This window comes from Aythya fuligula, chromosome 3, assembly GCF_009819795.1.
Source record: "Aythya fuligula isolate bAytFul2 chromosome 3, bAytFul2.pri, whole genome shotgun sequence".
NCBI lineage: Eukaryota > Metazoa > Chordata > Aves > Anseriformes > Anatidae > Aythya > Aythya fuligula.
The window spans coordinates 37,984,969-38,010,786 of NC_045561.1; the positions used below are offsets into that span (position 1 = coordinate 37,984,969).

The 25,818-nt window shown below is 34.5% G+C and overlaps 1 protein-coding gene across 1 annotated transcript in view; it reads right to left on the minus strand.

Annotated features, from left to right (window-relative positions):
* The window catches only part of CAMKMT (calmodulin-lysine N-methyltransferase), a 220,732-nt gene that overhangs the window by 5,769 nt on the left and 189,145 nt on the right, over positions 1-25,818 (minus strand). The window contains exons 8-10 of the mRNA XM_032184412.1: positions 14,242-14,316; positions 7,233-7,296; positions 901-1,032 (exon numbers count right to left, since the gene is read on the minus strand). Coding sequence (XP_032040303.1) covers positions 901-1,032; positions 7,233-7,296; positions 14,242-14,316 — 271 coding nt within the window. The remainder of the gene's footprint in view (positions 1-900; positions 1,033-7,232; positions 7,297-14,241; positions 14,317-25,818) is intronic.

Consider the following 25,818-nt stretch of genomic DNA (forward strand, 5'->3'; position numbering starts at 1 on the left):
ATAATATGATTTCTATTCAACGGTGTTGCTAAACAGGAAAAAAATGCATTTTATTTCAATTCTGAACATGTCTATATTTTCAAAGACCAATTCTTAGAAAATTGCAAGAGGTTATGTCTATATAGACATAAGGCCACATGGACCTACAATAGCGGATTTCTTTTTGGCATGAAATAGAGATCTCAGAATTGCAAGTAATAAATATGATTTTGATAAGCACTCCCATGCAGGAACATAAGAAATTCCTAAAAAGTTTTCTGTGAAGCACCTTCCTCTTCATGTCCTGTATTACTCTATACTTATAAATAATAAAAAAAGAGACTGATAACAGTAGCTTTATGTAAGCAAGCTTAGAAATCATGCTCAGATAAGTGCTTTTGACCTAAATCTTGTAGCGCCTCGATCTGACATATAACCCCACAACTGTGAAATTCTGTATGAGATTTAGCAGTTTGAAGCTGCCAACTGACCCAGCCATAAAGCAGCCAGAGATAAGGATTTAAGGTACGATATGATACAATTAGACATTCACCTCCTATTTATTTCAGTCTATTTCAGTATTTAACCTACTTAAAAGTAGCAAGGTTTTTATTAAAATGTAAATGCTAGTGTGCCATATATTTATAGGCAGCTAACAACAAGAAAAAAAGGACTCTCATAAATTAGATTCCTATGAATGAAAAGGATAAACAGAAGATGCTTCTGCAAAACTCTTCTAGACGTGCAGAGATAAAGGATGGTTCTACCACACAAAATAATCAGATACAAAAATAGCTGTTCAGAAACAGCACACCTAAGGAGTACTTTAATCAAACATTTAGGTTACCTGCCAAAAGGACCATGATCTCTTCAAAATGCAATGCGGATTAAAGTGTTATCTAACACAAGCAGAAAACTAACCTTGGAGTGGAAGTTCGAAATGTGTTCATCATAATTTTCATGTCTTTGGATAGAGAAACCAGCTTTTTCAGCTAGATTGCAAAACTGGTTTAAAGTATTCCCTCTGAGTGGAGCAAACACCATTGCTTTTCCCTGGAACGGTAAAAAGAGAATTTATACATTTTTAAAACTGGAAGGGAACCACATATAGTATACACCTGACTAAGCTTTTAATATACTCAGGCTGCAAAAGTTAATTGTTCTCTTGGTAGAACACTAAAATATGATAATATAAATCATTGTTCAAAATATGCAATATTTCTGTGACTAAACGAAAGCAAAACAGAAATAAATAAAAAAAAAATATTTTCTTCAGAGATCTGCCAACTGCAATACATCTGCTCCTTTTCATATAATAGCAGTGGCTACAGATTACCAAAATAAAACATAGAAAAGGCATACAAACTATATGCTCAATGCAAAACCAATTTGTTAGTTCATTACAACACAAAGACTGTAAATAATGATTTTCTTTTTTTAATCTCACACATAGAAGAGTACCCCCCATTTGATGTTAGTGGAATTACAACAGTGTAAAACAAGGCAAAATGGAAGGCAAATGAGACCCATTCATTAATTTTTTTAATGATATTTTAAACTACCTGAGTAGTGCAACTGAATTTGACCTTAATTTGTCAAATTGCATTTAAAGCACGACTTAATATTCTTGCATAGTAATTTTGGATCTTTCAAGACGATCAGATGATCAAGATGACACCCAGGCAATATTTTATGGTCCATTAGATAATATTTTGTTCATCCTTCTGTATTTAAGAAAACAAAAATGCTTGTACCTTGAACTGATACATTTTAGACACCCTGGGGAAAGTATTAGCCCAAAACCTAACCGACTTCATACAGCACCTCTTAAAATATTATTTTCAAAATTAATTCTAATTGGCTGAGTATTATGTTCTGTCACATGGAATGAAAACTGGTTTTGAAGAGCTGAAAACAAAGGTTAATAACAACAAACAACATATCACATTGAGGGCAGCCACAAAGTTTACTGTGAGTCCTTTTATTTAACTTCTATATTAATGAGAAGACTAGTCTTTTAGTAACTACGACTAATCTGTGAGGTGCTGTAATCAACTAATAAAAATATTTTTAGGGGTCTGACAAAGTTATAAAAATGACACTGTAGAGGAATATTTTGCTTAAGAAAATGAAATTTTTGTATCAGAAGAAATCATATGAAAGAATGTCAGTAGGAATTTTGGGAACTTTTAGTGCTGATACAGATACTTGGTGAGGAGTATAGGTAATGAATATGTGTGCTACAGCTCTTGCACCCATACACTGAGACAACACTCACTGAGGTAGCAAGAAAAATTCAGTCAGTACCTATGATACGTATGTGTACTTAAAAGACTGCAGTCATTAATACCATACTACTGTATTTATTCTCAAAATGTCTCTGTGAGATAGAAAAATACTGTTATTCTCACCTCTCTCATGGAAAATTTAAGCACAAAGCAGACCAAGGAAAACATTCAAGGCAACTCATTCCTCTTCATTAGTGTAACTGTAACATAAATTTTGTGGCTAAACATGAGGTGCAAAAGGGTGTAACTCCCACCAAAGGCACTGGAATTGCTTATGTAAATGTTAGGACTGAATAAAGGTTCAGGATGAAAAACATTAAACACAGGAAATTCACAATCAGTGTAAAATGTACGCCGTAACTTCCCTTACATCCTTGGCATGCTTTGTCAACAGCAAAAGTGGGCAGCTAAGGGAGCCCAAGTCAAGGGTCCTTCTCCTTCTGCTGCCATCTCATACTTCCTAGAATGCTGTTCTGCATAAGAAGGATGCTGTCCTGGCATAAGAAGGATGAGGCTTCCATGGAGTCCTTCATTTTCATGAGCAACTTCACAGAGCTCACTGTAATGGGAAATGTACAGCCCAGGGCTTTTACTGACCACACAGTTCACTTGGGGATTTCAGGAATGGCTGAACTTTCTGAATTTCTGTGGGAAGCAAGCCCAATGTCAGCCACTGTTCCAGCAGCTTCAAGGAGGAAATAGGGCTCATACACCACCACCACCACCACCACTCTTACAGGTTTCAGTCTGGAGTCAGCAGACTATGCATTCGTTACTTCTCCCAGTGTAGACTAATTACTTAAAATTCATTTTGAGAGAAATACAGCACAATAGAATGTAACAGGGTATGAAACATCTCTTAACACCGGACTGATAATCTTGAAATAACTTCAGAAAAGGGAAATGATCTTATTTATAAATCACGACACCACTCCTTCTCATCTGTTCATTAGTTGGTGTAAAAAGTCATTCCTCATTTGAATTTAATGCACATCGAAAACACTTGAGGATCTTAACACTGCTGTTAAAAAGAAACAAAAAACAAAAAAACAAAAAAACAACTGACAGGTAGTGTGGAGGTACTGTGGTCAATTCTAGTCTAATATAATTTGTGTTTAAAATACTTCCTGGTCAACTGTTTGATCTGTACAGTTCTTCTACTTGTTTTAGGGCTGTTTTCACATTTCTAATTTTAAAATCTTTTTCATTTCTTGGTTGTGTACGATAACAAAATTAGACCAGTGTCCTGGATCTACAATTGATGGACTATGCTAAGTTTATTTAATTCAATGTCTGTAATTTCAAAATGCCTCCTGTTTTAGGGTGATGTTTCATGTTCACAGTGACCTTCCCTCACCTGGGAAAATACTTCCAGTAAACTTGTGAAGAAAACCCAGGGGAAAATGTCTATTTCAGTTACAACATTGTGAATTGTCACTAAAATGCTGCAGTAAAGTAATGGGACAGATGTTGAGATTTTAGACATGACTATGACTGCCTTTACTCATCAATCATTATTAAATCCAGCCTTATTTGATGGTCTAATAACATCTGATTGACTTCATTGGGATTTTGAATGGATAAGCCACAGAATAAAAATCGTCATTAAATAAAAAAATTACATTTTTATTATGGAAATACACAAATAAGCAACAGTTCATTCTGAGACTAAAACTAAAATCATATTTTAATGATAGGAAAAACTAAATGATAGTAAAATTAAATGTACGTAAATAAAGTAGCTTGCTTATAAGAGGAATAATATACTGCCAATTAAGATGAATTTGTTGGATGCAAAATTTCAGTGCCTAATTCTAGGAATTAGTTACAGGTGACATTTGCCTTTGTAACAAATTCAGATAAGAAATTCCAACCCCTAGTAATTTCAAAAGCTGCTCATTTCTGCCTGCATGAATTTATTGTCCTCTCTTTCTCTGCCAGAACTGCCCAAGAAGCCATACTATGAATCAGATGACTGAAATGACCAGAATCTGCATTTCCAGGAAAATAAAAAGTTACTGATGACACATGATTCTGTGACATTCTGATGCCATAAGGACTCTATTAGCCCCAAATAAATAACTACAAATAACATCCTTGATGAAAAAGGAAATGCCAATGATAATTTTTCATAAAGAACAGTAAGAATAGATAATTTCTGCTGCATTTCTCCTTCAAGACTGCTTTATAAGATACCTAATATCTTCTACTTACTCCACTTTTTCTTACAGTTCTCTGGCCTATTATTTTCCCTGAACTCTTCTATTCTAGTTGTACCTAACTTGTATCCTATTTACACTTGAAAGATACCTTACGTCCAGATGTCTCTAACTTGTTCCTTTATCCATTTGCCAAAATATTACTATTAATGAAATGTGACTTCAATATTTGAGACAAATTAATTCATGTAGAAGAGTGAACTTCACCAAAGTAGTTTATGACTTATCTTGAGCATAAACTAATGCCCATAAACAAATCTTAATAATTACAGCTGACAAATGACTTCACTATTAGTTTATTTTTCCTTTAAAGTCTGAAGTATAGTGTCATTTAATAAAGGTTCCTCTGATGTTATGCTTGGATTTAAACAGAGTAACAAAGAACAGGAAAAACAATAACTATTATGTGTGATTACGTCTTCTCTTGGGTTCTCAAATGAGCATATGAAGGACATGGGTCTTTCAAACTATGACAGCATATGCTTGATGGTATCTCTATTCAACGTGCTTTTTTTTTTTTTGGAGAAGAGAGCTTATTTAAGATGTCCATACTCCCAACTTCTACCTCATACAATCATTTGCTTTCCACCTAGATATGAATTATTATTATTTTTAAGGCCATACATGCCATAACTGGATATCCATCCATATGGCTATGCACAAACTGGATTATGCAAATGACTTTAGGTATAAAATACAGTTTGGTTCAAAACTCTGGAACAGATGATGGGAACAAGTGGCAAGGAGCAGGAATTTCTTAAACTAACTTTTCTGATGAAAGAAAGGAATCATGGTCTAAAATGCATAGAAAATATGTACAGTCTGTACTATTAATCATAGCTTGCAGAAGTAAGCCAGACTGGGAAGACAAGACTTAAAAATCTATTTCCCTTTACTGTATCTACTCTCACAAAGAATTATAGCTCGTGTGCCCTGAAAACTAAGGCACATTCTGAATTTGAATTAGCTGACCGGAGTTAAGCAACAAAGTCAAGTCGGTTTTAGTTTAAAGTCAGATCAACAATTTCTAGACTGTCTGTACATTTGAGCTCTGACACTATTTAAAATTTAGGCTTCCTTACCCTCACTGTGTTTTAATTCAAATCCTCCACTTGGGTTAATCAGCCCAGGTAAAGAATGCACGTATCTGTGCATATACATACATCTGCATGCACACATGCTTTCGCCAACTGGTGGGAGACAAAGCAGCTGGTAGCTATTATTCCACTCCAGCTAAAGGCTCTAGAGAAGCCACAGTTACCAGGGTACCTCTTATACACTTCCTGCCACTCACATCCTTTTCCCAAAACATCCTTTCATGGAACCAGTTACAGTGGCCAAGATACCTGGTCAACTGGGTGAGGGCACTGCTCTGGGCTGAAAGAAAACATTTTTTACATTTTTTTAAATTGAGATCAGCTTTGTGTTCCAGATCACCAAAATTATTGCATGCTGGCAGGTGATGTTTATGAATATTATTTTTGTGTAAAACACAAAAGTCAGAATGTATCAAACTGGGCAGGAGCTCCCTAACTGCCATTGCTGCCATCGACAAAAATATCTGGGTAACCTTTCCCCAGGGTGGCTACATTTCTCCTGTCTGTCTGGCAGCCTTGATCCACATCTCATTAAAATCATTCAGTCTTAAGTAACTTGCCTTAAGTCACTCAGGAAAGTCTATGATAGAACCAAGAATAGAAACCTTATCACTCTTAGCAAAGAATGGGATTACTTACATGACTAAAATGACTCAGTTTCTTAAGTCTTTGCATGTTTGAGTATTCTATTCTTTTTACAGAGAAAAACTCTTGTACAAAAAGTAAAATGAAATTCTTAAGTAAAGTTTGGAGAACGCACTGCTAACATGAATACTTCTGTGCAGAGATGGAAAGTTTTCCATACTGAAAGGTTTGTATGGTAAGCTTGAAAGGTAGAGTTCCTGTTTCAAATTATTTTTTTTTACACAACTACTTTACATGTTTTCTCATATTCTTCTTTTGATCTCTTTCTTCTTCTTTTTTTTTTTTTTTAATATTGAGATTCATGATTATTTGTTGGTTAGAAATACATGCATATGACAACTTGTTTTTGCCTATAAGTCTCTCAGATTTATTTGAATAGATTTATTAAAAAATAATAATAATTTTTTAATAAATTTATTGGATTGAGATCTGTGACACTGAAGAAGAATGTAGCATTTTAATAAGCTATGTTCAAAAATAGAAAAAATGTAAACACAGGCCTTACTCCATGGAAAAAGAAGTTTTAAGCTACAATATATGCATAAGGGGTTTATTCATTTCATACAAACAGAAATGAAAAGAAAAAATATTCTTTCATAATAAATAAATACACAATGACAAAGGTTACAACTGAAGGGATTACAAATGACAGAAGCCAACATAAAAACTTTCAATATTGTACTTTTACTTTAATATGAAGACATTATTATCAAAGGAAAATACTCGAGAAACGCTTTGATAAAAATAATCTCACGCTATCTTTGAAGCGGTTTCATTTATTTTACTACCCACTGTGTTCCTTATCAGAAGGCCAAGTATAAGAAGTTTCCTAGTTTATGATTAGGAAAGAATCTGATAGATTAGAAGACTCAATTGAAGTTGGACATAATAAGTATTAAAGTATTACATGACATTAATCCTGCCATTCCATTACTCTCTCAATCATTGTGCACAGACTAATTATTCTGAAGCCAGTGTTCAGGAGAAAATAGAAACATACTTACACTGGGTTGGAGTAATCTCTTTATTGCATCAACAAGGCTAGCTCTGTACTGGTCCAGAAACAGGCTGACATTGAGAAGAGAACAGAATCCAGATTAAAATGGGTTTTCAATTCTAATGATACTAATGCAGATAAGTACAAGGCTAATTACATGTGTTTACACAATGCTGTAAAAGAGAAACCATGGTCTATACTTCTGGCCAATTCAGATACTTTGCAATAAATAATAATAATAAAAAAATATATGCAAAAAATAGGTAAAGCCTGAAGCAAATATTATTTAAACCAAAGCTAATCAGCATGAAACAAAGCTATCAGCATGAAACAGACCTTAATATTGCTGATATTCACAGATCACATATGATAGCTATTAAAATACTACCCTATCAGAATTCAGGATCAATATACAAAGTTAACATATTAAATGCCTTTTTTACAAGGAAGGGAGGAATTTTTAGAAGTATTTTCGATTGTATTTCAGGTGCTCCTATTAAGAGTAATTTTCCCCCTTCCCTTTGTAACTGTGGCATTAATTCATTATTATGTATTATGTGTATTTGTTCCATCTATATGTCTATCTACTCATGTAAAGATTTACAAGCCCCTGCCTTCTCTCTTTTTCCTTCAAAAGCTATTCAAATACAATGACACAGATTGTACAGAGTTGTCCTCCCTCAAGAGTGAAACACTTCATCTCCAGCATGGGTCCTGCACTGACAGCAGCAAAGTCAATTTTTCCATGCAATGTTGCCAAGATGCTCAGCCGTATTTTGGTATGATTACCTCATGATCTGAGGGGATAATTCATTCTTCATGCCCCTCAGTACCTTAATGTATAAACTAATACCAGCAACCCGGGTGCCAATCACTCTTGACTAGGTATTTGTGGACATGCAGTTACTGTGGATGAGAGTGCATTTACAACGTTTAGTGAACAACCATCAGATAGCAAGTGATGCCTTTCAGTCCTTACTACGATGGGCTGCATTTATATTGGTAATTCAGATAAGAAAGACTCTCTATCAAGCAGGCCACAAATAATGTGATTCTTTCTTCATTATTTTTCCATGTTTTCTTTGTAACAAAACTACTTTCCAGTCTGTGTCAAGCTCAAGTTCCACACTAGAAGAATTTTGTCCATTCTTTATGATGCTTTTCTGCAACCTGCATTCCCTTTTTCTCAAACATTTCTTTCTGAAGTGGGTGATTTATTTTCCTGGTTTTAGATTTTTAAAAGCATATAAAGAATATATGAAACCACTGAAGAGAAAAAAGTGGTCTGCACACACACCACACACCAGTCATTAAGAACAAAATATGTGTGGATACTTAGCTAAGGACACTCCACAGATACCGATGAGAACACAATATCAAGTAGCATAGGGTCAAGCAGCTGTATAAGTACTTTTCCTACTTGGGGAAAAAAAACAAAACCTATGAGAAGACTTGTCAGCAACCAAATTTCATCAGTAAAAGCTGGCAGAACCCCAGATTATGGTAAGACTGGCTATCCATACATTTCATAAATAACATTCTGTGTAGAAATATGACATTATGAATTTCTTCAATAAAATATTGAAGTACTGGCTAATAATCCCTCTAACTGATAGCCTGCCCAAAAGGAAATTTAAATTTTAGTACAATGGCTGCTCCTCAACCTCAATTAATCTTACTGGAAGAATTGAACAAATGTTTGTTTAAATTTAATTCATTGAAACTGCAGCTGATCTCTCTAATGTCTCCTGGGAGCTTTAATCACATTTGCCTCAGGTAGATCCCTATACAGATAGGTACCATAAGACACTACTTCACGAGGAACTTAGCCACCTGCAGAAGAGGTGGAATATACTGCATGAGTCGTCTCCAAATAGAATATCTAAAATTAATTAATTTTATTCAACATGAAACACACACGTGTGCACACGTTTAAGACTTGCTGAGATCTTGTGTAGACAAGATTACATTCCAAATATATGAGGAAATTATTATATTGTTATTTCTGAAAGCAGTGTAGTGGAAACACAATTTTATTTTATTTTGCAAGTGCTAAAATTCATTTTTCATGGACCTTGATACCATTTGGACTATGAGAGAAAAATACCATTTGGACTACCATGAGACAGGGGCACAACTGCTGCTGCCAATCTTGTTCTATTATGATGGAAGTTTTTCATCAGAAACTGAGTGTCCAAGAAATCCTAATATTCAGATGACATGACAACTTCAAGGATACCTTTTCTGCCTGATTCCCACTTGATATTTTGGTGGTACAGGTGACAGACTCAGCTCTGCCACATCCTCTGACCAGAGGTAGCATGGATGACTGGAAGCAACATTAGTGCAACTCAGCATTTACAGGGAGTTGCTCTATCCTCTATCTTCCCTCTGAGTCAGAAAATGCCTTAAAAATCGTGAAGAAGTAGTCAGATGATCTGTGAGGCAGACAGGTTCAGCATAGGATTTGGCCCATAGAAGGAGGTTTAGTCACACAATTTCTCTTACCACTAGAATTTGTGTGATTAAATATTAATATAGCATACAGAAAATGTACCCCTTAGAAAATCCTTTAAAAGTTCATTGAAATTACATAGTATACCACTCTAAATCATTCTCACTTTCTTTCACATACCACAGTTCAAATTTGGCCTGGCTTACTTTGGTGGTTTCCATATTTGTTTCTATATTTTTTTTCCATAAAAAAATTATTTATTTTTTCTATTAAAAATATCTCACATTTATGTAGCAAGGAATGCAGAACATGGTTTATTGGCTTTTTTTTAGGCAGTGTTGTTAACTGAAATCTAGATGAACAGGCAGGTAACTTTGCCAACTTTCTCCTTTTCTTCCCTTCTTCCTTTCTTCCTTCCTTGCTTCCTTTCTCACTATCTACTTATTTACTTAAAATTATCATTAAAGCCACATGAAAGTTTACACCTAGATTGTATGGAAGTAACAGTAAGCCACAATGTAACAAAATAAATAAAACAGTTGATTCTCACTTCATTTCATGCTGTTTTGTCCTACTGTCTTGTGCTTTGCAACAATGGGCATATGATTACATTTTATAGGCTGTGATGTGAACTTATTTTCCTTTTTAAATATTTTGCATTTCTTTTTTAAATATTTTGCAATTGGTAAAAGAGTTTAGTTTACAGGTGTACATCAGACATGAATACATTCAGACGTTCATGTATAGTGCCTAGTGCATACAGCCATTTATATTTTTGTTCATCTTCAACTACTTGGCTAACATAAATTGAAAAAGAACTTACTTCTATATTATCAGATTCCAGTGCACTTAAAAGTGTGGGCAAGAAATCAGGCTTAAAATATTAAATTTAAATAGAGGAAGAACAGAAATCTTACCGCATTCATGCAGACAGATTTCCTTATTTTAAATGAAATATTAACAACGACAAAATGGACATAATTGCACATATGTAAAGAATATTTTAAATTCAGTTCTGCATACCTGGTGAATTCACAACTATCCATGACTTCAACAAGAATCTTAGCAGTGAAAGTAATGTGGGACAGGACTGCCAGCTTCAGCTGTGCAAATCCTTACATGTGTGCCAAACTTTAAGAATATGATCAGTCTAATTAAATAAATGTGTTTACAAAGTGATATGAGGATTTAGACCATATTCTGTTTCTATGTTAAAATTATATGTTTTAAAACTTGGTTTGTAAGAACCTGAAAAGCAAAGATTTTTCTGCTAGATCACACATAACATCCTTGACTATCTTCTTGGATTAAAGATCTCAGCAACTATTTTCTGAATCTATTTGTCTTAATACAAAAAAATAATCAGAAATCTGAGGCTCTCAAGAGCTTTGGATAGGTCTCATTTGCGGTCCGCCCATGCAGACACCCATTATTTCTTCCTTTCACTCATTCTTACTTTTACATGTCCAGCACCTGCATGACTTTGCACCCTCAAATGCAGGTCAAATGAAAGTCCAAAACTCTGGCATCCTCACCTGGCCTTGAAACAGCCCCTCAAAACAGCCCCCAGGTGGGCACATATGTTTTAAAAATTCCATTATTTCAGTAATTTCTTCCAGTGTGTCCTTCTTCCAGGTGTGGCCTTGCCAATATTTTATTTTCCTTATTTTTTATCTCATAGTTGACATTTTACAAGTTATTTCGGAACTGCTGAACCATGAAACTATTTTTATTGTCAAAATCCTGAATGGTTAAATAACGACTAGCTTTCACAGTTTGCCTCTTATTTATTTTATAATCTAGTTGAGCTACTAAATTTAGGTGTTAACTAATAGACTGTCTGTTCTGGGAAATAACTTATTTTCCACTCCTGCACACAAGGTTTATTAAAGTCTGACTGTAAATATATGAATATAAACATATCACTGCTTGTTGTAATCATGTACATTTTTACTTGAACCTCCATGTGGATTTGGAATATGTTTATGAATAGAGCTTGTTTTCATGTAAATGGGATCAAGCAGTACTACTGGTTAGCTATTCAGAGAATCAGACAATATCACCCTTGCTGGAAATACTTCAATAAAATTTATCCATGTACCTAATATTTGAACTCAGATTTTTTGCTTTATAGTTCCCTGTTCTAATCCCAGATTTTATTGACTGACAATGAGCTATATGGTGGTGTTAAACTAAATGCAATCTATTCTATCTGTTTTTATCACTGCATACTTCAGGTTTCAGCTGAGGAGCTGTAAGAAAAGAGATTTCTTTTCCTCCTCAATGACAGCCCAAAAAATTCAGAAAGCAAAAATCCTGCCAAGAGTTCTCAAGCCAATTCTATATCTCGAAGAGAAATACATGAAAATGAAAAGTAGATTAGAGTTTGATAAAGCATGGAACATTTTTTTTCATCCTTTTCATGTATCATAAAAATCTAGTGTCCGTAAATAAAAGATTTTTAAAAGAAGCTAACAATAATGGGATTTCATGCTTATTAAACTATATATATGGGCCCTTAGAATAGGAAAATAGAGACAATTTGTGAATAAAAACATGTACTTTAATCTAATCTGCACATTTCTGTTTATTTTTTTAGAAATCTATAAATATTTATACACTTACCTGAATCTTTAGTGCCTCAAAATAAATATACAAAATGCAGGGATTGAAAATGCATGATATATTTTACCTGTCATGTATGATTCTTTGTTTCCTAATGAAACTATACTATTTCCAAACAGACTGGGAGGAGTATTAGGCAAGAATATTACTGGGGAAAAATAAAACAAAACAAAACAAAACAAAAAAACCCTTAAGTCTTGCTCTGCTGTACTCACAGCACAAATAGGATGACATGGTGTATCAAGAATACAAGAGATGGCACAGCCAGGTTGTTTTGATATTTGCGTGAAGAACAAATTTAACTCTAAATCTCTTGGCAAGACCTTGCTTCACCCACATAATCTGGAGAACATCCATATGTGAGCCTTGTCTAAGCCTCCGAGAAGACTGCTGCCCTCCTGCTCATGTCCGCCAGCACTCTGATCTGACTTTCATACTTAATCTGATCTAATCCTGTCCAGCATTAACTTCATCTGTGCAATGAAACCTGGAGTATCCATTCTAATATTTGGTGAGGAAGGCATTTACTAAATTACTTGCTGAAATCATATGGTGTTGTTTAGCTCCTTATTTTAATCAGATGATGCATCTCTGAGGCACATTATCAGCGATTAGTTAGAAACCCTTCTCTGTCCTTTTTGGGAACAAAGAACTCTGAAATTAAATGCTAAGAGAAATGAGGCACTGTTGCATTCTGTAAACAAGCAGGTATTAGAAAAAGGAAAAAAGAGGACTAAATACACTTTCTTCAGTGCTATACAAAAATGGTAACTTCTGAAATCAGAATAGTTTGCTTAAATAGGAAAGCATCCAAAAAAAAAAAAAAAAAAGAAAAAAAAAAAAGCTTTAGAGGAATATTTTATTAGAAGCCACTTAAAAAGAACATTGTTTAAAAAGACAATAGACAGCTTTGCACTTCCCTTTGCCTTTTTCCTTTAACTATTTCTTACTAAGGTACAGAAACCTGCTGAACTGAGCTGTCCTAGGAAGTTCTTGTTTTCAGAATTTGGTCTCTTACAATAGCTAAGTGCAACAAAATATAAACAGCTTTTTCTGCTTTGGACATTTAAAGGGTCAACAGGAAATACTCCTGATGGAAAGATAGACTTATTTAAAAATATCTACTCTCCTAAATTAAGCCTGCACATCTCTTTTTACACTTTCTTTATTTACATTATGCAAATAATAAATACTTTGCCATATAAAAAGTTCACATGCCATCTAGTGAAGTATAGCACAATTCTACAAATTCAGTCTCAAAAATTGTGTGTGTCAATAATCAAACCTATCTGCATAAATTATTAAACAATACATTGTACTGCAACATGTATTTACCTTTTCATAAAATAAATGCTGTACTCAGATATTTTTAATAAGAATTCTCTTACAATTAACATGTACCATCATAAAAAATAAAAAGCCTATTTCTACAAATACTGCTGTCAAACTGATTTAAGAAACAGAATGTGATGGGGAGAAAAGGGTTTTGAAATCTTTTTTCCCTCGGACAGATTTTCCAGGGAGCAAAAAATATATCCCCTTATATCAATAGTCAGATCTTTCCTAAGAAGTAAGCTAATTGAGCTGTTTGTGTTGATAAACTCCCTTTTCTCCAGACTGTTCCTCACTGAGCCATAATTATTTGCAATTTGCCTAAGTCGTCCATTTACTGATACGTCAAGCATGAAACAGAGGCAATTCCAGAAAATGGAAATGCTTCTCAAAATCAATCTTTGGGAAATAATGTGGTAGAAGTTACTGTGTGATAGAAGACTACCTTATAACTGTCACATGGAGATGAATATTAATTTGTTGAGGTTAAGGTGGCTTTGTGCTTCATTTGTTGACTTTGCTTAGCCATCAGCAAGCAGCACAGTACAATTACTCCAGCAAAGCTATTTTTCTAACATGAGTTTTATGATTTTTATGTACTTACCAGTCTGCACACATAACAATGTCAAAATGTCCTTCCAGTTGAGAGACATCTGTCTCATTATCCCATCGTAAAATGCTAGAGGAAAAAAAGATTTAAAAAAAAAAAAAAAAAAAAAAGAAGAAGAAGAGAAAAGGAAAAAGGACTTACATTTATTATCTTGAGATTTTTAAAGTATTAATTCTTATGTGACACAGAAGTGTTTTTAAAAGTATACATTTGTTAATTTCAAAGATGAATATAAAAGTATTGTTCTGTACATTTTTTAGGTTTTAAATCTCAAAGATAAAGAGCCCCCTTTTTATTATATCAGAAGGGCAATCCACACAGGTTCTTGTGAGTGGATCACCAACAAACATTCATTTCTGAGTTAGTGGCACCTGTACAGCCTCCGATTTTTACCCCTTAACACCACTGCATGAGGAAGTGAAGCCCGAGTACTGACAATCTGAGTGAAATACAAATCTGCAGACCAGATGTGAATTCATGGATCTCCATTACATCTGGCAGGCGAGCCGGTCGTGTTTCTCATTGATGAAGTGAGCATTCACTTGGGCTCAGGGGAGGAGGGACAGGGCAAAAGAATGCCAAGCTTAACACCAGTGCCAGCAATGTCGCCTCAGGCAAGCTTAAAAATACAGCAGTGCTGACTCTTTCAACACCTATTCTCTCATAGGTGATAAGTTATTTAATTCTAAGATACCTAGTAACAGGCAAAAATGCACATATGTGCAAAGTTCTTCTTTGTTTATAAATGCTGCCAATTTATGTAGTTGCCATGAAGAATTTCATTGCTTGACTCCCTGTTAAAAAATAGCAAACCAGTGTTGGAATTTACTGCATACTTAAAATATCATTACCTCAAAGATTTGAAGCTGCATTTCTATTCCTAGGCTACTTAAAAATAAAATAAAATAAAACCCACCCTTCTTTTTCATTTCCCAGTTATTTATATTAGAAAGTAGATAAATATTTATGGGAAAAGCACTTGTGGGGGAAGGGTCTAATCTGATCTTGTCAGGTTGTGCATGCTTATCTCAGTTTTGTATGAGTCTTGACCAAATAGACCCTTTAGTCTTCCCACAGCTATAATCTACTTCTGGTTAAAAGCCATCTCCATTCACATACTACTCCCAATATTTAACTGAGGATCAGTTATAATATGTTCGTTCAAAAATGTTCCCTAAGTATGCAGGAAAAAAACGGAAATTTTTTTACTTTGTCTGTACTATATGCAAAATGTTGGTAAACATACAGATTGATAGAAATAGACCCACAGAGAATTAAGGTAGTAGCACATGCCTGTTTATATGCACAGACAAAATTTGAGGGTTAATGCTTTTAAAAGATAGAAATTACGAAAGGAGAGGCCCAATGGGTTGGGAAAGCTTCGATTATGTGGGTCTCAGTGTATCTAAACAGATTTGGACTAATTAGCCCATTTGCCCTCCCGGAATTTACTGTGACAATCCAAAGAGAGAAAAGAGTAGATTAATTTAATTTTTCCTCCTCAAATTGAAAGTATTTCAGATTTTAGAAGCCTAGGTAGCTTTGCACACTGGCACGCAGCAGGCATCCAGTAGTGGAAAGTGACAAAGGAGAGTTCTCACTCTCAGCTGCTGGCTGCCTGCTGGCTACCAGTGGCTTTTTCAACCCTGTTTCCGTGGAAACTTAGGTTAGAATGGTGAAAATTAGGTAAAGGTAAGTTTTGTGGGTTTAAAGCACGCACTCTAATATTTTAAGAATCCTGAAGCAGAACTGGAAATTGGTAGATGAACTGTGAGCCTTAAAAGGCCACCTTTGGTTCTCATTGCTACAGAAACAGAGATCTGATCGGTACCACTATAGGGATTTGAATTATGATTTTTTAACCAGGCACAAAGGACATGGTGCAGATAGCCAAAAGCTCAGAAACCATAATGCTGAGCAAAATCTGGAGTAGATGAGTTTCCAGGAGCATGAGCAGTGGTGCGAAGTGACTGTCATGTACACTGCTACAAGGAGAGAGCTCAGGGCCCCACATCCAGCCTTAAGCTAGTTTTCCACCATTTTCCTGATCTGACATCAGGATTGGTGTTGGTCTCTCGTTCCATTACAGCTGTATTCCTGAACAGACGTATTCCTGAACAGACAATAACTATACAGAGGCCAGTGATAAATTTGCACACAAGATTTTCAAATTCAACTCACTCAGGATGTATGTACATTTATGGGAAGGACACAACTACCAGCTATATATATATTTACCCTCACTATCTTTAGACAAGTTCAAGTATGACCAGTAAGTGAAGCACATCTAGGGTACATGAAGCTGCAACTTCAGAAATTGTTTATGTAGTTAACTCTGGGTTACCTTATCTATACTGTTGTATGTTTAATGCTTACATGAATTTGCATGAAAACTAGCCATACATCTGCATCTGTACCTATAAAGCAGACATGCCCCCACATATTAGGGAATCAGAAATAATTCTGCTCAGAATCAGCATTATTACATCATTAACACTGACGACAGAATCAGCCTTATACTGAATCTGAATCAATTATTTTCAATTTTAGGACTGATGAAAGTAGTAAATCAGAGTCAGGACATGTATAAATACATCAACTATCAATAAAATTTCCCATAATCTAAATACAATTCCGGAATCTGAAGTACAGCAAAATCCACTGGTATTGCAAAACCTCTGAGAAAAGTAAAGATGTGTGTATGCGTATCTAAATGCGTTTATCTATAGGTAGTAAGAGAGTAAGTAACCATACTTTTTCCAGGGATTATTGAGGATGTGACTCTTGGACTTTGTGGTCAGTCCTGAAATAAATTCTGAAGGAACCGTGAAGTAAGAGTTAACTGTATTTAAATTTAAAGAAAAACACAACTAGGAAACCCAGAAAAGTGTCAGCAACAGAAACCAAAAAATCTCAGTACTTATAAAGTTTCCTCGAAAAGAAAAGAAAAGAAAAGAAAAGAAAAGAAAAGAAAAGAAAAGAAAAGAAAAGAAAAGAAAAGAAAAGAAAAGAAAAGAAAAGAAAAGAAAAGAAAAAGAAAACAAAAAAAGAAAAGAAAAGAAAAGAAAAGAAAAGAAAGAAAGAAAGAAAGAAAGAAAGAAAGAAAGAAAGAAAGAAAGAAAGAAAGAAAGAAAGAAAGAAAGAAAGAAAGAAAGAAAGAAAGAGAAACAATGCCATGCCACAAAATGTCTTTTCAGTTGCCAGTATTATGGTAATACTTGGTAATACTTTCCTCTTGTTCTTTTTCCAGATAGTAAATCACAAAATAGACTATTTTCAGAAATACGGAAATTCAGATTTTATTTAGTAGTTACTAAATAATGAATAAGAAGCAGGAATCAATATTAACATAAGGATCTTGGTGCCAAACAATTGGGAAGCATAAGCAGAAGATTTTTATTGGGTTGTTTTTTCAGTCTCTCTGAAGCCTTTGGGTGGTCATCATGAACACGTACATAAGAGCGAGAGTTCAAATTTGGACAGGAAAACAAAGTTCCTGAAGCTTCAGAATACTTGTTTTCCACTTTGCTTCCAGCAAAATAAGAAGTTTTAAAGCTATAATATTTTTATATCTCATATATAGAAGGTGCTACAGTACTAACAGATGAAATTATTTTCTAAGTTCAGAAAGTGTGCTTTTCACTCGATTTCTGTCTAAGCAACACCTTCAATTTTTTATTATTACTTTTTTAATAACATATTTAAGGTGTATAAAGTCCACTCCACATTTATTTTGTGCTGGCTTATTTAACTTTTATAACTTTAGTTTCATGAAATTGAAAACTAGCAATTTGTTTTCAGAAGAAAAGGGTCTGAAACCAATTGCAAATAGAAAATAGTTTGTGGGCTTTTTTGGCTATAACAAGAACATTAAAAAAATAAAACAGGATGTGAGGGAAAGACAACGGGAAATACAGTACTGTTAGTGTGTCTAGTGTTGTTAAGCCAAGCTGATGGTGACTAAAACTTGGTACTCACTAATGGCTGCTTTATGGCCTATATCAAATGAATTTAACCAGTTTTCAGAGGAAAAGTACCCACGTCACAAACCTATTACTATAATTAGCAATCTTGATGGCAGTCCTAGCAAAAAGGACAAGGACTGAAATGAGCTATAGAGAATGAACTATCCTCTCACATGCAGAGGTGGCTTTTCCAGGTCAGGGATAAAGCATACTATCAAAACAGTCTGAGAAAATATGTACTGATGCTTTAGTTTCCTACACTGTCAGTCTTACACCATTCCAAAGTTACTTTTTCATCCTGATCTATCTTTTAAATTACCAAGTAAGCCAGTGAATGTGATTAGGGTTAAGATAAAAAGAACTGTAATGATAATAGAACAAAAAGATCAACTAAGGAAATAGAGACTGAAAAAAAGAGCGTCCTTTCTTTATGTATTACCAGCTTACCCCAATGTCCTCTTGTATTTCAAAGAAGAAAGGAAAAAGAAAGAAAGAAAGAAAAAAAAAAAAAAAAAAACAAACAAACAAAAAAAATAAACAAAAACAAAAAAAAAACCAGAAAATTGGCAAATGTCACAAAGGCGTTTACGGCAGCAAGACTGCACACTTTTCCTGTACAGTAATTCTAATTTATGGAGGACAGCCCAACAAATGCCAACACTTTTTCTTACACTAGTGAAGCATTGCAGCAATCTACAATAAAAGATATTACCTGATTTTACCAGGTTTTCCTTTCTCATACAAATCCCTCATTACTATTTTTATTCAACTTCTGTTATTCAATGGTTGTCTTCCCAGTGTGTCTAGGCAGGTAACTTACATAAGAAAACACAGGTTAAGTCTCAGATAATAGAAACTTGAAACATTTCCAAGTCCGTCTGAGATGTTTTTGAGATGAATGGCATAGGTTAGAGTACGTCTCAAGTTAGCAAAAGAGTTATTGTGCGAATAAAGACAAAAAATCAAAATTCAAAGAGAGGACAAAAGACACAAAAGCCTGCCTTGCTTCAGTACATATTAATAGTTGTAATAAAGATTTTTAAAAAAATTGCCCCAGTTAGCAGATGAGCAGCTACCAAGAACCCCTATCTACCCACCTCTTCTTTTCATATTTTAATTTAGGTTTCAGTTTTTGAAAAGCATTATCATTGGTATGTATACAGGTTCAGGTAAAAGATTTTGTCTGGGGATTTATATGACTTTTTCTATGACATTAACCAGGGAAGTTCATTAACACATTAACAAAAGGCATCACCAGAATGTTTCTCCACACCTTGATCTTTGTTTGAGATTCCTCAATTTTGTATAAAGATCAAAAAGATGAATTTTAATTAGTGACAGAGGTGACGTACATGCCTGCCATTACAACTCCTCTGAAGAGTCTTGCAAGTTCGCCTGCTATCATTTCCCCATTATTATTTTCTCATGAAGTTGCTCTTATTTCTCCATCTTCTTCCACCTCCAGCCTTTCTTACCATCACTGCCTCACTCTGCTCTGTCTCGTTATTCATTACTTCATTCCTTATGGAGTAGCAAGACACCAAGGTTAAACTTTGAACAACAGGTACCCAACATCAATCACTCTCCATCTCCTCACACGCTTCTAAACAGTTTGAATGCAATACGTAGAATTACTGAAGGAAAATTCCCACACTTCCAATAATTTTGGAGTAATTTAATTCTTACCTCTTTTTCTTGATCACTTTGGACATAACCATTAATTCCAATATGTAATCCAGATTTAGTTTTGACCTTCCTCTATATTTGTAAACCTCAACTCTGTTCAGATTTTGTCATTTCTCTTCGTATAACTTCTCTAAGAAGTTTCCTATCTACACACTCAACTTTAACTCTTTAACCATGTCATCCTTATTAACGTCTTAACATCACAATATCATTCTCTCTTGAAAAATGCAGTCTTGCTCAATTAATATTTATTGAGTAGAGAAAGACTGTTTTTCTTTTCTTTCTTTTCTTCTTTTCTTTTCCTTCCTTTCCTTTCCTTTCCTTTCCTTTCCTTTCCTTTCCTTTCCTTTCCTTTCCTTTCCTTTCCTTTCCTTTCCTTTCCTTTCCTTTCCTTTCCTTTCCTTTCCTTTCCTTTCCTTTTCTTATAACCTTGATCTTATAACCTTGATCTTTTTTTTCTTATAACCTTGATCTTTTTTTCACCTTTCTCTTTGTACTCCTCCAGGTAAGTTACAAGTGCTTTCTTCCAAACACTTCACAACAGTTCACTTTCCTATTTATTATCTCTCATTCAATATTGAAAGGACAAGTCCCTTCTTTAATGTCAGCCTACATTCTCCTCCTAGCCTTTCAAGATAGGACCTTTAACAAATTTCTTCCACTCTGTCATGAACAGACACAAACTCACTCCATTATCCTTGAAATTCCCCTTTAAAATAGAGCCTACAAAAACTGGAAAGAGTTTAGGCTGCTCTTGTGCCTCATCCTTTTTGTCTATTGCACTGACTACACAGGTATCCTTGTCATCCTTCCTCATGATATCCATCTCTGGTCTTAGACTGCAGACTCTCTAACAGAAATTGCCTTTTTCCTCTATGTTCATACAGTGCGTGGTACAACAACTCACGGTGAATCTCCATTACATTAATGTAGTAATATAAATTAAAAACTAAAAGAAAGAGAGAGAGAGAGAGAGAGAGAGGGGAAGGGAGGAAGGGAGGAAGGCAGGAAAACCAACAATCCAAACAAATCCAACAAAACCAAAACCAACAATCTTGGTTTTCCTGCCCAGAAGCTGCCTTTCAAAAGTGGATAACTAAGCTTCCCTTAGTCCTCATTCTAAGAGCACCTAAACTATATATTTTGCTAAAACTCAGACAGGAACATTACAGTTATACGTCATCAAAAATAACAAATGTAACACTCATGCTTCCGCTGCTACTGAATTTTTGGGACATACACTGCATCCAAATACAACTGTTACAGAATACAGCTTTTCATTTTGTAGACACAATTCAGACTGATATATTTTATTATGGTATAGTCATTTCAAAAAGCAAGATAGCATAAGCATATGCAGAACAACCATGTATGATGAGTGAATGAAGGCTTTATAAAAACTGGTTTTGAGTAAAAATACAAAGGAAAAGATGTTTTCTTGCCCTATGGAAAACAGTCCATCCATGAATACATGGAAGATAATCAAGGGAATAAGAAAGGAAAAAAAAAAAAAAAAAAAAAAAAAAAGTGAACCGTGAACCAAGCAGGTCCAGAAGGACTGAATGGGGCAAAAATTAAAAACAGCAGAGGGGATGTCATTCAGAGGTGCTTAGATTCTGAGGGCACTATGGTCTATTGTAATCATCTAAGATTTCAAATTCCTAAATCAAGACCATATATCTCGGTAAATTAATGCACATTTCAGAAAGATATCCAACTCGATTTAAATACATTCACTGTTTAAGAAACTACCACTTCCTATAGAAAGATGTTCTAATTAACCATCATTCTCTGTCAAATTTCATTTTTTTCTAGACTGAATTTGTCGAGCTTCAATTTCTACGTCTTGTTAGGTACTTGTAAGCTAGATTAAAGAGTGATCTTCTATTAAAGATTTTTTTCTCCACATGAGACTTTCAGATCAAAATCAATTCATTTCTCAACAATCAAGTCATTTCTTTGACAAGTTAAGTAAACAGAGCTCTTTAACTCTCTAATTTCCAAATCCTAATTCACTAATGCCTCTTTCTTGAATCTCTCTCATTTTTAATATCATGGTTAGTGTTTGAATAACTGCATATTAGCAGAACATTAATGAAATCAGCGAAGATGACACTACAAGCATTTTTTTGTCAAAATTGAAACTTTGTCCCAATTTTCCTATATCTGTGGCAAAGATAACTCCTGTGAAGGAGATAGCTTACTGAAAGTGTGCAAAATGTATTTGATAGTTGTCTGTTAAGGTAGAGCCAAGGTAGATAAGGAAGTGTAGACAAAGGTACACTGGTCACAACATGAATCAGGAAACACAATGTAAAGGTTGGCTAAAATTATGGATGCACAAAAGGGCATATGAATAAAAATAATAATAAATAAATAAATATGATTCTAACATCTCATGGACATTTTCCTTTAAAACCCTTAAAAGAAAGACACAAGTTTTCTTATTTCAGTAGTCTCCATCTAGCCTTCATGTGCAGTCCAAGAGGGTAGAAGAGGAATAGCTTTACCCAAAGACTGCTTTTAAAGCTAAGAAGTGACCAGCATAAAATACAGCCAAAAATTTAAGCAAAAATTATTTAAAATAATGTCATGCTATACCTTTAGATAGCATCTAGCTTTTCTGTCCCTTTTCTTCCAAACTTAAGAAATTTTACAATAAAGCTTGTTAATTTTTCACTTTTTTCTCTTCATATATTTTTACTTGGTCATATAAAGATGAAAGACAAAGCTACAATGTGATTTAAAACAAATTACATTTTTTATTAAGTAAACACAAATGGGTGAAATACACAAATAGCAGAGGCTTGGAAGTTGGTGAAAGTCAGCTGGTATTGCCAATCAGTAAAGAAAGTTATGAGAAATATAATACCTCCAAAAGCTGAAGTTGCATACAAATGCAGAAAGGACAACAAACTTGGAAAATTAAGTAAAATAATAAAATTAGGCAGGCTAAGAATGATTGTACTCTTTCTTTTATTCTAAATCTTCCTGCCACCTAATAGTCTGGTTTTAGAGTGAGCACTCACAGAGGATGGCACTATTTCAGAGGCAAAATTAATTTTTTGTGTGTTCACTGCAGAAGAAACTGAAGACAGTTTTACCACAGAACCTTTTTTTGATGGAAAATGTTCTCTGCAAAAAGCAGTTCTGCTTTACAAAACTTCAAGAGTTCTTCAAAGGGGTCAAGCATCTAGATAAGGGTGATCTGAATAGCACAGGCTGCTTTGGATTCCAAATGGCTATTGGCAAAGACCCTCACCAACAACATTTAAGGAAAGTAGACAGCCATGGGATGAGTCCTGGCATGGCTAAAGAATGGAACAAAAGACAGGGAACAAGGTAGTAGTAAATGGTCTGTTCTCAAAATCAAGGGAGATAAACAGTGGAGTTTCCCTGGGACCTGATTTATTCAACATGTTTACAAGTGATGAGCAATGAGGTGGCAAAGTTTGCTGTTGCTATGAGGCTGTTCAAGACAGTAAAGAAAAGAGCAGGCTGTAAAGAATTGCAGAAAGATGAAATTGACATTTTGGACGGTAAAATGGCAGATGAATTCAGTGTGGATAAATGCAAAGAGGAAAGGGGGAAAATTTATCCTTGTTTCATAAGGGAGGTAGAGTAAACTGACCATCACCAGGAAGCTCCTCATGTTATTACAGAGTTTCATGAAAATATTTGCTCAGTGCTCAACTGTAGTCAAACAGCAAATCACTGCTAGGCATTTTTAGAAGAGGAACAGAAAGAATAATTATGCCATTACATATATCTATAATTTGCACATACTTCAAATGCAGTACAGCTCACCCTCATCTGAAAAGGAGTAGAATGAAACTGGAAAAGAAATGTAAAAGTGCAAGTATGATCAGAGGTGTTGAATGGCCTCCACCTGAGCTGAATTTTCTGTGACAGAGAGCTACAAATTTACAGTGGCCGTGAACAGACAGACTGTTTATTTTTTCTTCTTTTACATACATAAAATCGTCAAATGAAGATGGCAGGAACCAGGAGGGTTTTCATTCTAACCAAAGGGCAGGAAATTATTCTTTTGGCAGCCTCCTCCTTGCCAGTAGATGTTGTGCATACAGGAACATTACACAGGGAGACTGGAAAAGCAGTTCAGAGAAAGGGATTCCTTTAAGGTTACTAAGCTGACAAACACAACTAATTCAATAAATATGTCTCAAAAAGTTTGAATTTACCAACATCAATTTGACGAATGAAAACATAGAGGGAGTCTTTGTTAAAGCTGTCCTATGGTGATAGAACCTGTTACATGATCCACTGAAATCAAGAAGGTTAGAAAGCTGGTTTATCTTAAGTACACTGAACTAGATGTAAAATATTCACATGCTACCAGTTACAGAATAAGAGGAAATTAATATAAGAATGGGACCAGGACTATGTAGTAGTGCTCTATCATTGAGACCTTATCCTACTATTATGCTGAGTGTAATTTAGTCTTTAGAAAGGCTTTTTTCTTTTCTTATCAGGCTTAAATCAGGAAGCCTGTAAATTTTTATAATTGTAAGAAACCCTAAAATTTTCAGTAACAGATGATAACCTATCTGCTAACCTTTAAGGAGCAGGAATTGTCACTTTTGGCCACTTCCTTATACTTTCCTGGTATGAGTTCTAATATTGACTACAAAATCACCTGAATGTATGATACACTACTACTAATCAATTCAAACAGTGCATCATGTAATAAGCATTTCTCTCATTGTAATGTAATGTAATCTCTCTGGGGCAGCTCTTAGCAAAACAGTAGAGTTGTTCATGCCTGAAACTTATAGGTCCCATATCAGTAGTAAGTACACAAATTTTCTTCTTAACACCCAATCTTCTCAGACAAAGGAACTTGGTGAACAAACTACTTGTCCAACAAGAATAAAAGAGTCTGATAACATTTAGAATATACTGCAAATCCTTTCTTTTGATAAAGCTTTTCCATTGTGACGTTTGTAACAACAACTATTTTTCAAAATTCTACAACATAAACCTGTACTTCAGGAAGATTTCCACGTGAAAAAGGAAGAAAAAGAGCAGAGATTTTATGACTGTTATTCCTAATTTAATTGTTTGTGGACATGTTCAAAATAATGATATAATGCATGTCAAAGTAGAAATGATGGTATAAAGAATGCTATCAGGATAACTTGTATGCTATGTTGTGGTATAAAATTGAAGTGGTTCAAGAACAATTTCAGAATGTGAAAAAAATAAAATCATCAAATCTATACATGATATTAACAATTCACTTTTCTATGGCAAGTCATTATTAGTAACTTAGTGGCATTACTGTACCTATTTCCAGTAAGTGTTAGCAAAAAATTCTGAACATACTCCTGGAATCTAAAAATAAACTTGAATTGTATAGCCATTGCTGAAGTAAACTGTTTACTAAATATCTATTATTACATTATAACACACAATATGACAAACTGCCAGTTTGGCTTACATTACTGTACTTTTAAACAATAATCAAGAGTTGGCAGAGAGCTAGATAAGTGTTCATTTACTGCATTTTGTATAAATCTAAATAAATAAATGTATGGCAGGTTGTCTTAATCTAACATGTCTTGGCTGATACTGGATTGCTCCTTTTTGTACCATACATTTTTTGGCATATTCTCCAAGTCTAGATTTGAATGTCAGGAATATCATAAACTGAGTCTCATACAGATAATTTTTACTCCACATGCAAGGAAAACAGTACAAGATCCCAAAGTGAGATGGAGGTGTAGTGAGAAGGGTTGATTATTTTTTATATGCTATAATATTATAATTTTGCACTGGACACTGTTTAAATGATACATCAGGGTGAGGAACATGTAGAGCTTTTTCCAGATTAAATTAATGTTACAGTATATCACTTAAATCATGTTCATTTGTCTGCAAGCTCTGATCCAGGAAAAAA